This window comes from Triturus cristatus, chromosome 8 (genome assembly GCF_964204655.1).
Source record: "Triturus cristatus chromosome 8, aTriCri1.1, whole genome shotgun sequence".
Taxonomy (NCBI): domain Eukaryota; kingdom Metazoa; phylum Chordata; class Amphibia; order Caudata; family Salamandridae; genus Triturus; species Triturus cristatus.
Genome location: NC_140591.1, coordinates 1,582,595,689 through 1,582,611,964, shown reverse-complemented (window position 1 = coordinate 1,582,611,964; position 16,276 = coordinate 1,582,595,689). Strand labels below are relative to the sequence as shown.

General features: G+C 48.4%; 1 protein-coding gene across 3 annotated transcripts in view; it reads right to left on the bottom strand.

Moving 5' to 3' along the window:
• Positions 1 to 710: 710 nt before the first annotated feature.
• LOC146806240 (uncharacterized) overlaps positions 711 to 16,276 on the bottom strand; it is a 231,090-nt gene continuing 215,524 nt past the window's right edge. For all 3 annotated transcript variants that reach the window (XM_085623481.1, XM_085623483.1, XM_085623482.1), the window contains exon 12: positions 711 to 2,500. In XM_085623481.1, the coding sequence (XP_085479607.1) occupies positions 1,800 to 2,500 (701 nt within the window). In that variant the 3' untranslated portion in view covers positions 711 to 1,799. The remainder of the gene's footprint in view (positions 2,501 to 16,276) is intronic.

Sequence of the window (16,276 nt, the reverse complement as noted above, 5' to 3'; positions counted from 1 at the left end):
AAGTTGTCATCAGTACGTAGCCTAACTATGTGATCAAGGCCGCATGTCGACACGCGTTATGTGGACCATTTTTGGCATTGAATAAACTCTGGATTTTACACCTGCTTCTGAGGTCTGTGCCCGTGTGTTCCTTGCTGGCTGCAGTTACAACGGGAAAATATCTATCTATCTATCTATCTATCTATCTATCTATCTATCTATCTATATATATATATTTCTCCGTGGTGCCACCTGCCGTTGTGTGGGTACTATTACTATAAAACAAATCCAGATCCAGTGTAGCTCCTAGGTAATTCAAAAGGTGAGGAGTCTGTATTAGAAGTATCTATCAGAAAAGGAATGGCACAGGGTTAGTGTGGAATGAGATGGGTTGAAGTTCTAGGTAGCTGAAGATAGCTCTGTTGTGGGCAGTTACACTTTGTGGGCTCTTTCACGGAAGAATAAATGACGGATTGCTTTAGCTTTGTCTTAGGTATTTCTTCAGGACCTCTACTTAGCGGGCACTAACCACCCCTTTCAGTTCGAAATACATTAAAATATACAATTTGTTTTTATGTTCACACAGGTTGTCGGGGGCAGTCACACCAAAGAACAAAAGGTAAAGTAAAAAAGCCCCAAAATATAAATAGATATGCTATATATGTAATGTAGCACAAAAGTTCCACTATTTTACAGGCCTGTTACACATGTCATCAACCAATAAGAATGGATTTCGTGATTGTTTTTGTTTAATTCTGCCAGAGGGCAAATACTGTACAGTGTTTATATATTTACATATATGTACATATATACATACATAGACTAATTAGTGTGACAGCACAGGAGTATTTTGTAACGCTCTCACTTTACTTTTTCATTCATTTTTCTGTAAAAACTAACCCTTTTAATAAGAGATGGCTGCCCAAACACGTTGCATTAAAAAACAGAATGCTGCAAGTTTGCAGCATGTACTATTTAAATAACCATTTTTTCTCATAAAAACTTCGTAATAATTAAGAGCCTTTAAAATGAAGCGGTTCCTCAGATTTGAATACGATGAGCTGGAGACAAGGTAAGCGTTCAGATTGTGATGCTGGTTCAGATGGAGGCATTTAATTAAAATCTAACATGGGGCAATCAACTTTTCAGGAGGGTGCAAACTTTTCATAATTCCCCTGAAAAGCTCTCATCTCCATTAGATAAGAACAAGAAGCACCATGGAGGTTTCAGTACGTCTACATGCTCCTGCAGTTGCGTGGGAATTTGAACCCGGATTTTCAATCATTTGCTTGCAATGAGGTCCCACGTGTTCTTTGCCATATCTGTTGTTGCCAGGTCAATCTGCAGATTTCAAGTTATCATCAGGAGCGTTTTCAATTTATTAGTGTTGCATTCATACTTCATGTAAAAACTCCCTGGATCTTTCTCACACACAAGCAGTGGAAAGGACAAGCTCAATGCCTCTACTGCCCCAATCCCTCATGAGCCGCAGGAACTCATACCGTGAGCATGGAGAAAAAGATATGGCCAAAAGAGGCTGCATGTCCAGGCAATAGGCACGGGTGCCCAGCGCAGGCCAGGCTCAGGCAAGGTTCATTGCCCGCGTCTACTTGTTTAAGTATCCAGACGAGGCAACCTTCCTAACATGCAGCACCACTGGGATTCTCCTGCTTGAACCCTCCGTGGATTAACAAGTGTGCCTTCGTCTGAAGCTCGGCTTAAAGTACGTGCATGCATAGGAAGTTTATCACCGAGGTGGCAAGTTCTCAGGCTTGGACTAGGAAAGAACTCTGAAAGGACCTTTTCCCAGATTCAGAAGGTCATCCACGAGTATATTCAGTACCTTGCGATAGAGCTGGGACTTCATGAACCTTCTGATGCTTCACGAGCTCGGACCTCCACCTGAACCCTTTCTCACACTCAGGGCAGGGGTACGGCCGCTCCCCAGTGTGAGTTTTTAGGTGTGTTGTGAGATGCTGCCTTTGAACAAAGTTTTTTCCACATTCTTTGCACTTGTATGGTCTCTCACCGGTGTGGATCCTCTTGTGTATAATGAGAGAGGTGTTCCTCCTGAAGCATTTCCCACAGGCATTGCACAAGTAAGGTCGGTCCCCTCTGTGGGCCCGTTGATGTTTAATGAGATTAGAGCTCCTCGTAAAAGTTCTTTCACACTCAGTACATGGAAAGAGCTTCTCACATACAATCTTTTGCCGTTCCATAAAGTGCAAGCCTTGCCCCAGAATAGGCAGAGAGTCATGCGATACATGGGGGCCGTCTTCAGGTGGGATGCTCTGTTCCATACCCTGGTTTTTCTGAACACTTAAACCATGAACATACTTTGTGACTTTGTCTTGTCCATCTTCCAGAGGCTCTCCTGTTTGTCCTACTGAATTTGGCTCCCTCTTAGAACATGTCTCATTACTGTCTTGCGGTGTTCCAGGGAAGACCACTTGGGAATCCACTTCAGCAGAATTTTTGTATTGGTTCTCCTTCCCATGTTTGTTGATCCAGCTTTCACCCGCTGGAAACAGAAAACAGAGAGAGTTAGCATACAACACAACAGAGGAATCAAAACTTGATAGCTTATTGGCCACTGTGACAGATATATATATATATATATATATCTCCTCTCTATCTATCAAGCCGACTGGTGTTTTGTTAATCAATGTATAAGGTAGCATCAGCATAATGAGGTGTGAGCAAGTGACCCCCCCCCCATTTGACCATCTTCCTCAGTATCCTGAGGTACACCTTACTGTGGCATAGGATTAGAGTCAGAACTAAAAAGAAAATGGAGCCAGTTGATAGTTGTGACATGGTAGAGGCACTGGGTTAGAGTCATGCAGCATGACAACTGGTTGCATTTCTGTAATTTTTAAGCATCGTTGCTGGTGGCACGGAAAAGGAGGTGGGCCAGGGTGGCTCCTGGTGCTGGAGTGGCAATTGCTACCCGAGTCTGTAAGGACCTGTTAAAGGATACCAAGGGGACAGATGGCTTTAGAAGGAGGACTTGCTGGTGGTAACTCGACTGGAGACCCATGCGGTTCCGTGTGGCCGAAAGGCGACCCAAAGGGAACTGGACTATCACTGAAGATTTGCATCATGGCCTCCTTGAACGTCTCAATCTGTTACAGGGTTGACGATGGCCCAGGGAACTCGGGGCACGTCAGTACCAACTGGGGAATTGGTTCCACGGCCAGATCCTCAACAGTATGCAACTATTCTGGTAACGCCTTTGCACCATCTCTTCTAAGTCAGAGTGGTGGGATTGAATATGCTACTTACCAGTATGCATCTGTTCTTGGCATGTAGGGCTGCTGACATTCATATCTGTGCATAGATCGCCGCCTAGTGTTGGGTCCGGATGTTTGCACGTTGTTGTCCTGGAAGAGTCTTCGAAGTATCCTGGGATAGGTGACTCCTCCCCTGGACTACAGTGCGCATGGGCATCTTCTCCATCCTCAGATTGTTTTTCGCCATTGTGGCAGTGATGGAGTAGATACAGAAAGTGATGACCATGCTTACAGTAATTCTGAGAGTTGCAGCTGCTACAGGCGCTGGGGAGGAGGGAGGGCGATATGAATGTCAGCAGCCCTACATGCCAAGAACAGATGCATACTGGTAAGTAGCATATTCAGTTCGAGGCATGTGGGCTGCTGAATTCATATCTGTGCATAGAATATATAGCAGTACCCTCTATTAGCGGCGGCTACCAGTGCCAGCTGCAGCGGTCTGAAAAAGAGTTTTGAGAACAGCCTGTCCTACAGCTGCCTGCTGTTTTGATTGCACATCTACACAATAGTGTTTGGTAAATGTGTGTGTAGTGGACCAGGTGGCTGCTCTACATTTATCATGCAAAGGGATGTTTCCAAGGAAAGCCATGGAGGCCCCTAACTTACGTGTTGAGTGGGCTCGTGGGGGAATCGTTAATGTGCGTTTAGCCTTTTGATAGCAAATTTGAATACATTTAACGATCCATCTGGCTATACCTGCTTTGGAGATGGCGTTACCTTTGTGGTGTGGGGCAAAGGCAACGAAAAGTTGTTTTGTTTTCCTAAAGACTTTAGTCCTGTCGATGTAGTACATGAGGGCTCTCTTTACATCCAGTGTATGGAGTGCTCTTTCTGCGACAGTTTGTGGGTTTTGAAAGAAAACAGGCAGTTCAATAGTTTGATTCATGTGGAACTGCGATATTACTTTGGGCATGAATTTGGGGTTGGTACGTAGTACGACCCTGTTGGCGTGAACCTGTATGAATGGCTCTTGAATGGTTAGTGCCTGGAGTTCACTAACTCTTCTTAACGAAGTGATTGCCACTAGGAAAGCTACTTTCCAGGTGAGGAATTGAATCTCGCATGAGTGGAGAGGTTGGAAGGGTGGACCCATCAGTCGGGTGAGGACCAAGTTGAGGTTCCACACCGGTGCTGGTAGGTGTCTTGGGGGAATTACTCGTTTAAGTCCCTCCAAGAAGGCTTTTATGGCAGGCACTTTGAATAAAGAGAGGTGCTGCCTGTTTTGGAGATAGGCTGATATTGCGGTCAAATGGACACGTATTGAGGTGTATGCCAGATTGCATCGGTACAGGTGTAGGAGGTAACAAATTATGTTTTGGATGGATGCGTCTAGCGGGTTAATGTCAGTATTATTGCAATAAATGACGAACCTTTTCCATTTGGCTGCATAGCAAGCCCTGGTAGTGGGTCTCCTGGCCTCCTTAATGATGTCCATACAGTCAGGTGGCAGGTTTAGGTAGCCAAACTCTAGGACTTCAGGAGCCAGATTGCCAGGTTCAGCTGTTGCGGATCTGGGTGCTGAATCTCTCCATGGTTCTGCGTCAAATGCGCGGGTTTGATCCGCAGTCTTTGATGGGGCACCACGGAAAGTTCGAGAAAGGTGGTGTACCATGGCTGGCGTGCCCACGTTGGAGCAACCAGGACTAGTGTTAGTGAGTGTTGCCTGAGTTTGCGAGCCACCAGCGGTATCAATGGTGCTGGGGGAAAAGCGTACGCAAATCTGCCGGACCAGTTCATCCATATCGCATTGCCCTGCGACTGCGGATGTGGGAACCTGGCGGCAAAGCTTTGGCATTTTGCGTTTTCGCTTGTGGCGAATAGGTCTATCTCTGGGTGACCCCACTGCTGGAAGTACGGTTGGAGTACTGATGGGTGTAACTCCCACTCGTGCATCTGGTGGCTGTGTCTGCTGAGCAGATCCGCCATCTGGTTGTCTTTGCCGGGGAGGTGTTCCGCCATGAGGAACATGTTCCTCTGAATGGCCCACTTCCACATGCTCTGAGCCAGATGAGACAACTGTGGAGAGTGTGTTCCTCCCTGCTTCTGTATGTAGTACATGGCAGTCATGTTGTCCGTCCGGATCAACACGACTTTGTTGCACAAGTGTACTTTGAATGCCTTCATGGCTAGGAAGATTGCCATCAGTTCTAGAAGGTGTAGGAGAGTAGGGTCTGCTTTCTATGTTCACCCCCACTTTTTGCTTTTGCTTTACTGGTTTTCGACTTAGATGTGGCTGTGGGCCTGCTAATCAGACCCACAGCCCTGCTGTTCTCTCTCTAAATTAATACTATGTACTTTAGGTGCATAACCCATTTGGATAGGATCACCTTATTGGCCCCTGTACAGTGTACCCTAGGTACCCAGGGCATAGGGCTGCAGCATGTATTATGCCACCCCTGGCCTGGCCTTCCATTTTGACACAACTGGCTGATCACTCAGCTGAGGCAAGGTCGTGTAATCACCCCTTGCTTAGGTGTAGTATTCCTATACCTAACTTACATATAGACACATGTGTACCTATCAGTCACTCCTATGGCAGGCCTTAACAATCCTGGAGGCAGAGTGCTTGGTAACATGTGAGATGGTGCTCTAGCATGAGCTGAGCCTGTCTGCAGCTTTCGGAACCATGTCCTTATAGCTGTTCTATGATATAGCCTACCATATACTCTTAAAGTGCCTTATAATCTAAGACGGTTATGGTAACTATGGTTTGGCTTTATCGAAACATGTCGTGTAAGGTGTCTAACACTGTGGAATAATACCCCCATGCCATTTCTGGACATGAGGATATTATTCCCCCCTTCTAGAGGGAAAGACATGTTAAAATCATACTTCACTGTTAGCCTCTGACCAAAGCCTCAGCATCACAAAATGGATGCTGCTGCCACGACACAAGTCTGACCTCCTGCAGCTGGGAGTGATCCCAGCCAGGGAGGCCTGGACAATAGGTTTCCTGCTTGGGGAGGTGCTAGCACCTCCCCAGACAGCCTTTAGTGTATTGGAGCAGGGTGGGCTGAAAGGAATGAGACATGCCTGGGGCACACAAGGTGTTCCTTGCATAGTCCAGTTCAAACCGGCGCTGGGGCACTCCAGCCCCAGCTCTGGCGCGAAACTGGACAAAGGGAAGTGGGTGTAACCACCCCCTCCCAGGTCCCACCCATAAGGCGTGACCTAGCAGGTATCCCAGCCCCCCAGATTAGTATAAGAGTGGGAGTTGGGCCTCAAGACTTTAGATTATCCTGAACCTGCAACTTGAACAGAAACTCTGGACCTTCGACATTCGACGAAAGAAGAAGACTGAAGAATCTCCCTTGTGGCCAAGGAGTGGCTACCCTGTGCAAACAGGCACCATCAAGAGACTACCCTTTGCTTTGCCCACGTTCTACGAGGAACCCACTGCAGAGCCCGACCAGAGCCTTGACTTCCAGACTTCTCCGACCCTGATCCACATCCACAGCAAAGCTGAGATCCGTGGAGGCGACGAGCGACGTGGGACCGGCTACCTGGGAAAAGTGGCTAGTAACTTCAAGCGCAGCTTCTGAGGCACCCTCGAAGTTGTGCACCGGGGATTGAGAAGCCCCGACCCCAAGCACCATCTGCACCGAAAATCAGCCCCCCACACTCCACGAGTCCTGCGTGGGGCCCGTCTGCATTTTCCTGCTTGCCGCGTCTGTCCGGTTGCTTGCCCGCTGGCTAGTGGCCTTTGTGACGACGCACCCTGAAATCTTCTGCGCTGGTTTGGCTCCTCCAGACTGGCTCCCGCTTCTCTGCAAAGAAGAAGCACCCCAGACCTTCCTTGTCTGCACCAGAAGCAAGTCCTCCGTTCTTCGTGGGTTCCGCTTGCCAAGGCTTGGTGAGTCCTAGTCCAACTTCGACGCCGCCGACAGCAAGAGCCTTCGTGGGACAGCTCGCCTCCTGGTCCTGGTCGTCCTCGACGCTTCCTGGTCCTCCTGGCAGCAGCGACAATCTTCACCTTCACCTGCAATCTTCACGACATCGCCTGGTTCCACGTGGTCACTGGCTAGTGACCTTGACTCTGCCCCTTCTGCTTGCAGGTCTCCTCTCTTCTTGATCCCAGCCTTGGGATCCACCGGACACTCTTCACTGACTGCCTGTCAGCATCTTTCTTCAGGCATCCATAGGAGTCGACGACGAAAACCGACGCATCTTCACCCCTATGCACCCGCAGCCTGTGGGCTAGGTAACTTGGGTACTCCGGTGCTCATCAGGAGAGTGACTATACTAGTGTCTAGTTTTCCAGTCTCGACTTCCTAGCTACTCCGGAAGTGTCCTAAATCTATCGTTTTCTAAACTGTACTATTGCTAGTGACTTTTACGCATTACGCGTGAGTGTTTCCACTCTGCACACGAATCCCGTGGGCCTCCCACTTCCTAACTAACGCTAGTGTAGTGTAGCCCCAGCGATTCCCTAGGCCTAGGCCTATTCTATTTCCGTGACAGTGGTCCTTATACCACTTACTTAGTATATGGTTTGCGTGGCCCCTAGGGCCTAACTGTATTACTTACCTGTGTGACTTAATGTATGCTTAAATAAGACTGTGTTGTACTTACCTCTAATCTCATAAAGAGTGCTGAGGGTTTGACTAGAATAAATACACTTTATTTTATATATATATCTGTTGTGGTGTCCTTTCATTTGGTATTCAAGGGATTATATATGGTATCACAGCTGGCTTCACATGCCATTCAGAGTTTAGCCTAAGACTGCTCTTGTCCATGCTACCACTAGGATAGCTGGTCTATAAGGTTGACTTTACAACCAATCACCATAAGGGTATTTGGACTGATATAAGGTGTACACTAGAACTAGTGACATCATACATCAGGCCAACTTCTCACATTGGTGGCAGCGGTGGGATCTGAGCTTGCTGTTGTAATACCATTGTAATCTTGAGATACTAAATTGAAAGATCACACAGATATTGTCTAGGTACATATAACATAGATTATAATACTTAAGTCCTACTGGACTTAGTAGTTGTAGGTTGAAGGGAGTAACACACCCTGACTACAACTACTAGAGAGGTTTAGTAGAAACAACTAGTGTAGGTAGGTGCACACACCACACCCTCACTAGATCATGTCTCTGAGAGGAGATCAAGTAGATGCTCTCTCAGGAGGGTCAGGTCTGCAAAAGACCCCCTCTAGATATGATACCTTAACATTCCAGGAGATGAGACAATTGTGTACCTCCAGAGGAATAAAACAGGGTGCAAACCCTACCCTCCTTCAGTTAAGACAACTCCTAGAGGAGTATGATACTCTTAGGGCATCTCAAGCAGGTACCCTAGGTACAGAGGAGGGTCTACCCACCACAGAGGAGTCAGATGGGGCTTCAGATGGAGAGGTAGACAGCCAGGGCCAAGTAGGAAGACTTAGCCAGGCTAACCTAAGTTTACATGGGAGTTTGCATGGGGTCCCCCCCATACAGACCCCCAAGTGGGCTTAAACAGAGAAACAGGAGGGACAGATCCCCTTCAAGGGAATCCATTCACTCCCATGTCTCTAGCATCTCTAGTGTTTCCTCTCACAGGGGAATGACTTCCCCTGAGAGAAAGGAACATGAAGCCAGAATGAGGGAAGCTAATCTGAGGATTCAGAGGGAAGAACTTGCCCTTGCCAAGGAGAAGCTTGCTCTGGCTAGAGAGCAAAAGTTAAGTGGGTCAGAACCCACTGGTGGCAGCAATATCCCTAAGGATAGAGACAGGCACTACGATAATAGAAACCTGAGCAAGATTGTCCCTCCCTACAAGTGTGGGGATGACATCCACAAATGGATAACTGCTTTGGAGAGAACTTGCAAAGTACAGCAGGTACCCCAAAGTCAGTGGGCAGCTATCTTGTGGCTCTCCTTCTCTGAGAAAGGTAGAGACAAGCTCCTCACAGTTAGTGATGAGGATGCAGATAATTACACTGTCCTGAAGAGTGCTCTGATTGATGGGTTTGGCCTAACCACTGAACAATACAGGTTGTTGTTCAGGGATACCCAGAAGACACAGACTCAGGACTGGACTGACTTTGTAGATTGTGCCACTAAGGCTCTGGAAGGCTGGCTAATGGGAAGTAAGGTTAAGGACTATACAGGATTGTATAATTTGATCATGAGAGAGCAAATACTTAACAACTGTCGAGACCAGCTATTGCATCAACACCTGATTGATTCTGATCTGACTTCTCCCCAGGAATTGGGAAAGAAGGCAGATAGATGGGTCAGGACTAGAGTTAAGCAGAAAAACCAGAACCAGGGCGGTGATCAGAAAAAGGCAGACCAGAAGGGTAATGATCAGAAACAAAAAGACCAGAAGTCTTCACCAGGCCCCCAAAAGGCTCAGGGGGAGGGTGGTCCCAAAAAGGATAAAAAGAAAGATGGCCAAAAGAAACCATGGTGCAACTATTGTAAGTCCAACTCACATTGGTTTAGTGAGTGCACCAAAAAGGATAAGCCCCCAGCCACCATTGCCCCTAAGGCAACTGTACCCCCTAGTTCAGCTGTAAGTGGTGGTTCCCAGCAAAAGGGTGTAGTAGGGTTAACCCTGGGAACTGAGGAGGATTCTGGCCTAGTCAGAGTACCTACTCAGGCTGTTCTGATCTGTGATGGGGACTTAGCTTTGTCCTCTACTGTAGGCCCCAGTAACCTGGGCAAGTACAGACAGACTCCTTTTATCAAACAAAGAATGGCTCAGGCCTACAGGGACACTGGAGCTAGTGTCACAATGGTGACACCTGCTTTTGTGGACCCTGGACAGATCATACTAGGTGAGAATTACTTAGTGACCAACGCTAGCAATGCCACTACCTCCCATAGTGTGGCTATTGTTAACTTCTCCTGGGGAGGGGTAACTGGCCTCAAGAAAGTTGTTGTTAGTTCAGACCTTCCTGTAGAGTGTTTACTGGGCAATGATCTTGAAACTTCAGTTTGGTCTGAAGTGGAGTATAGGACCCATGCAGAAATGCTGGGGATAGATGCACATGTCCTTGCTGTGACCAGGTCACAGGCCAAAAAGTGCACCACTGAACAAGTGCTGGATCCTGAAACTATGGACCAGACACAACCCAAGAGAAAGAGCAGTAGGGTTAAGGCTGTGCCTTCCCCCCTGCCTCAGGTGGTGGATCAGCCCTCCCAGGAGGATGATTCTGAGAGCCCTGAAGGAACTGTCCTAGAAGAACTTGAACCTGATCAGGTTGAGTTTCTTGGGACAGGGGGACCTTCAAGGGCAGATCTGAGGCAGGCTCAATTAGACTGCCCCTCTCTTGAACCCCTCAGACAGCTGGCTGCTGCTGAGGCTGCAGGGAATGCTCAAGGTACCCATAGAGTGTATTGGGATGAAGGGCTACTGTATTCAGAGGCTAGAGACCCCAAGCCTGGTGCCTCCAGGAGGTTGGTCATACCACTGAAGTTCAGAGGCTTCCTTCTTACCTTGGCCCATGATATTCCCCTTGCAGGACATCTAGGCCAGAACAAGACTTGGGACAGGCTTGTCCCTCACTTTCACTGGCCCCATATGTCAGAAGATACTAAGGAGTTTTGTCGCTCCTGTGTCACCTGCCAAGCCAGTGGCAAATCAGGTGGCACCACAAAGGCCCCCCTCATACCACTACCTGTGGTGGGGGTCCCCTTTGAAAGAGTGGGCATAGATATTGTAGGACCAATGGACCCACAAACAGCATCTGGGCACAGACTCATACTGGTGATAGTGGACCATGCCACCAGGTACCCAGAAGCAATTCCCCTGAGGACCACAACAGCTCCTGTTGTGGCAAGGGCCCTGCTTGGAGTATTCTCCAGAGTGGGCTTTCCAAAGGAGGTCATTTCTGACAGAAGTGCCAACTTCATGTCAGGATACTTGACTGCAATGTGGAAGGAGTGCGGTGTTAACTACAAGTTCACCACACCCTATCACCCACAGTGCAATGGGCTTGTTGAGAGATTCAACAAGACCCTAAAGGGAATGATAAAAGGATTACCAGACAAGCTTAGGCGAAGATGGGACATCCTTTTACCCTGCCTTCTGTTTGCTTACAGAGAGGTCCCACAAAAGGGGGTTGGCTACAGCCCTTTTGAGCTTTTGTTTGGGCATCCTGTAAGAGGACCCCTGTGTTTGGTGAAGGAAGGATGGGAGAGACCTCTCAGACAACCCAAACTAGACATAGTGGATTATGTACTTGGTCTCCGCTCCAGGATGGCAGAGTATATGAAGAAGGCTTCTAAAAACCTTGAGGCAAGCCAAGAACTCCAAAAAGCTTGGCATGACCAAAAGGCTGTACTGACTGTTTACCAGCCAGGACAGAAAATGTGGGTGTTGGAGCCAGTGGCCCCAGCAGCACTCCAAGACAAATGGTCTGGACCCCACACTATTGTTGAGAAAAAGGGAGAAGTCACCTACTTGGTGGACCTTGGGACTCCCAGAAGCCCCCACAGGGTGCTTCATGTCAACAGATTGAAGGCATATGTTGACAGGGCAGACATGGGGCTACTCATGGCTACAGATGAGGGGCAGGAGGAAGAGAGTGACCCTCTCCCAGACCTGTTGACTCAGAACCCTGATGATGGCTCAGTTGATGGTGTGGTCTTTTCTGACAGCCTCACTGTCCATCAGCAACAGGACTGCATACAAGTTCTGCAATCCTACAGACATATGTTCTCTCTGACCCCAAGTCAGACAAACTGGTGCACCCATGAGGTGGACACAGGTGACAGTCTGCCTGTGAAGAGTAAAATCTACAGGCAACCTGACCATGTCAGGGACTGCATAAAAGTTGAGGTACAAAAGATGTTGGAGCTGGGAGTCATTGAACCTTCAGAGAGCCCTTGGGCTAGTCCTGTAGTTCTTGTGCCAAAACCTCACACCCAAGATGGTAAGAGAGAGATGAGGTTTTGCGTGGATTACAGAGGTCTCAATGCTGTCACTAGGACAGATGCCCACCCAATACCTAGGGCAGATGAGCTCATTGACAGACTGGCAGCTGCTAAGTTTTTGAGCACATTTGACCTGACAGCAGGCTACTGGCAAATCAGACTAGCTGAGAGTGCAAAGGCCAAAACTGCCTTCTCGACCCCAGGAGGACATTATCAATTTGTGGTAATGCCCTTTGGTTTGAAGAATGCACCTGCCACTTTCCAAAGGTTGGTGAATCAAGTCCTTACTAGGTTGGATGATTATTGTGCAGCTTATCTTGATGATATTGCTGTCTTTAGCTCCACCTGGGAGGATCACCTGGTCCATCTGAGGAATGTTTTAGAGGCCCTGCAAAAGGCAGGCCTCACTATCAAGGCCACTAAGTGCCAGATAGGGCAGAGCAAGGTTGTATACCTGGGCCACCTAGTTGGTGGGGGTCAGGTTCAACCACTGGAGAGCAAGATCCAGACCATAAAGGACTGGGCTCCTCCAACTACCCAGACTCAGGTCAGAGCTTTCTTGGGCCTGACTGGGTACTACAGAAAGTTTGTTAAGAACTATGGGTCCATAGTGACACCACTTAATGACTTGACCTCCAAGAAGATGCCAAAGAAAGTTCAGTGGACAGTAAGCTGTCAAAAAGCATTTGATGACCTGAAGCAGGCCAGATAGGGCAGAGCAAGGTTGTATACCTGGGCCACCTAGTTGGTGGGGGTCAGGTTCAACCACTGGAGAGCAAGATCCAGACCATAAAGGACTGGGCTCCTCCAACTACCCAGACTCAGGTCAGAGCTTTCTTGGGCCTGACTGGGTACTACAGAAAGTTTGTTAAGAACTATGGGTCCATAGTGACACCACTTAATGACTTGACCTCCAAGAAGATGCCAAAGAAAGTTCAGTGGACAGTAAGCTGTCAAAAAGCAGTTGATGACCTGAAGCAGGCCATGTGCAGTGCACCTATTCTGAAAAGTCCAGACTACTCCAAAGAGTTCATTGTCCAGACAGATGCTTCTGAGTTAGGTGTGGGAGCTGTTTTTTCACAACTGAATGTAGATGGTCAAGACCAGCCCATTGCTTTTATAAGTAGAAGGCTGACCCCTAGAGAGAAACGTTGGTCAGCTATTGAGAGGGAGGCCTTTGCTGTGGTTTGGGCCCTGAAGAAGCTGAGGCCATACTTGTTTGGCACTCACTTCAAGATTCAGACAGACCATAAGCCCCTCTTGTGGCTAAATCAGATGAAGGGTGAAAATCCCAAACTTCTTAGGTGGTCCATTTCCCTACAGGGGATGGACTTCACAGTGGAACATAGACCTGGGACTGACCATGCCAATGCAGATGGACTCTCCAGATATTTCCACTTAGAACATGAAGACTCAACTGGTCAAGGTTAGTTTAATGTCCCTAAGTTTGGGGGGGGGGGGGTTGTGTAGGAGAGTAGGGTCTGCTTTCTATGTTCACCCCCACTTTTTGCTTTTGCTTTACTGGTTTTCGACTTAGATGTGGCTGTGGGCCTGCTAATCAGACCCACAGCCCTGCTGTTCTCTCTCTAAATTAATACTATGTACTTTAGGTGCATAACCCATTTGGATAGGATCACCTTATTGGCCCCTGTACAGTGTACCCTAGGTACCCAGGGCATAGGGCTGCAGCATGTATTATGCCACCCCTGGCCTGGCCTTCCATTTTGACACAACTGGCTGATCACTCAGCTGAGGCAAGGTCGTGTAATCACCCCTTGCTTAGGTGTAGTATTCCTATACCTAACTTACATATAGACACATGTGTACCTATCAGTCACTCCTATGGCAGGCCTTAACAATCCTGGAGGCAGAGTGCTTGGTAACATGTGAGATGGTGCTCTAGCATGAGCTGAGCCTGTCTGCAGCTTTCGGAACCATGTCCTTATAGCTGTTCTATGATATAGCCTACCATATACTCTTAAAGTGCCTTATAATCTAAGACGGTTATGGTAACTATGGTTTGGCTTTATCGAAACATGTCGTGTAAGGTGTCTAACACTGTGGAATAATACCCCCATGCCATTTCTGGACATGAGGATATTATTCCCCCCTTCTAGAGGGAAAGACATGTTAAAATCATACTTCACTGTTAGCCTCTGACCAAAGCCTCAGCATCACAAAATGGATGCTGCTGCCACGACACAAGTCTGACCTCCTGCAGCTGGGAGTGATCCCAGCCAGGGAGGCCTGGACAATAGGTTTCCTGCTTGGGGAGGTGCTAGCACCTCCCCAGACAGCCTTTAGTGTATTGGAGCAGGGTGGGCTGAAAGGAATGAGACATGCCTGGGGCACACAAGGTGTTCCTTGCATAGTCCAGTTCAAACCGGCGCTGGGGCACTCCAGCCCCAGCTCTGGCGCGAAACTGGACAAAGGGAAGTGGGTGTAACCACCCCCTCCCAGGTCCCACCCATAAGGCGTGACCTAGCAGGTATCCCAGCCCCCCAGATTAGTATAAGAGTGGGAGTTGGGCCTCAAGACTTTAGATTATCCTGAACCTGCAACTTGAACAGAAACTCTGGACCTTCGACATTCGACGAAAGAAGAAGACTGAAGAATCTCCCTTGTGGCCAAGGAGTGGCTACCCTGTGCAAACAGGCACCATCAAGAGACTACCCTTTGCTTTGCCCACGTTCTACGAGGAACCCACTGCAGAGCCCGACCAGAGCCTTGACTTCCAGACTTCTCCGACCCTGATCCACATCCACAGCAAAGCTGAGATCCGTGGAGGCGACGAGCGACGTGGGACCGGCTACCTGGGAAAAGTGGCTAGTAACTTCAAGCGCAGCTTCTGAGGCACCCTCGAAGTTGTGCACCGGGGATTGAGAAGCCCCGACCCCAAGCACCATCTGCACCGAAAATCAGCCCCCCACACTCCACGAGTCCTGCGTGGGGCCCGTCTGCATTTTCCTGCTTGCCGCGTCTGTCCGGTTGCTTGCCCGCTGGCTAGTGGCCTTTGTGACGACGCACCCTGAAATCTTCTGCGCTGGTTTGGCTCCTCCAGACTGGCTCCCGCTTCTCTGCAAAGAAGAAGCACCCCAGACCTTCCTTGTCTGCACCAGAAGCAAGTCCTCCGTTCTTCGTGGGTTCCGCTTGCCAAGGCTTGGTGAGTCCTAGTCCAACTTCGACGCCGCCGACAGCAAGAGCCTTCGTGGGACAGCTCGCCTCCTGGTCCTGGTCGTCCTCGACGCTTCCTGGTCCTCCTGGCAGCAGCGACAATCTTCACCTTCACCTGCAATCTTCACGACATCGCCTGGTTCCACGTGGTCACTGGCTAGTGACCTTGACTCTGCCCCTTCTGCTTGCAGGTCTCCTCTCTTCTTGATCCCAGCCTTGGGATCCACCGGACACTCTTCACTGACTGCCTGTCAGCATCTTTCTTCAGGCATCCATAGGAGTCGACGACGAAAACCGACGCATCTTCACCCCTATGCACCCGCAGCCTGTGGGCTAGGTAACTTGGGTACTCCGGTGCTCATCAGGAGAGTGACTATACTAGTGTCTAGTTTTCCAGTCTCGACTTCCTAGCTACTCCGGAAGTGTCCTAAATCTATCGTTTTCTAAACTGTACTATTGCTAGTGACTTTTACGCATTACGCGTGAGTGTTTCCACTCTGCACACGAATCCCGTGGGCCTCCCACTTCCTAACTAACGCTAGTGTAGTGTAGCCCCAGCGATTCCCTAGGCCTAGGCCTATTCTATTTCCGTGACAGTGGTCCTTATACCACTTACTTAGTATATGGTTTGCGTGGCCCCTAGGGCCTAACTGTATTACTTACCTGTGTGACTTAATGTATGCTTAAATAAGACTGTGTTGTACTTACCTCTAATCTCATAAAGAGTGCTGAGGGTTTGACTAGAATAAATACACTTTATTTTATATATATATCTGTTGTGGTGTCCTTTCATTTGGTATTCAAGGGATTATATATGGTATCACAGCTGGCTTCACATGCCATTCAGAGTTTAGCCTAAGACTGCTCTTGTCCATGCTACCACTAGGATAGCTGGTCTATAAGGTTGACTTTACAACCAATCACCATAAGGGTATTTGGACTGATATAAGGT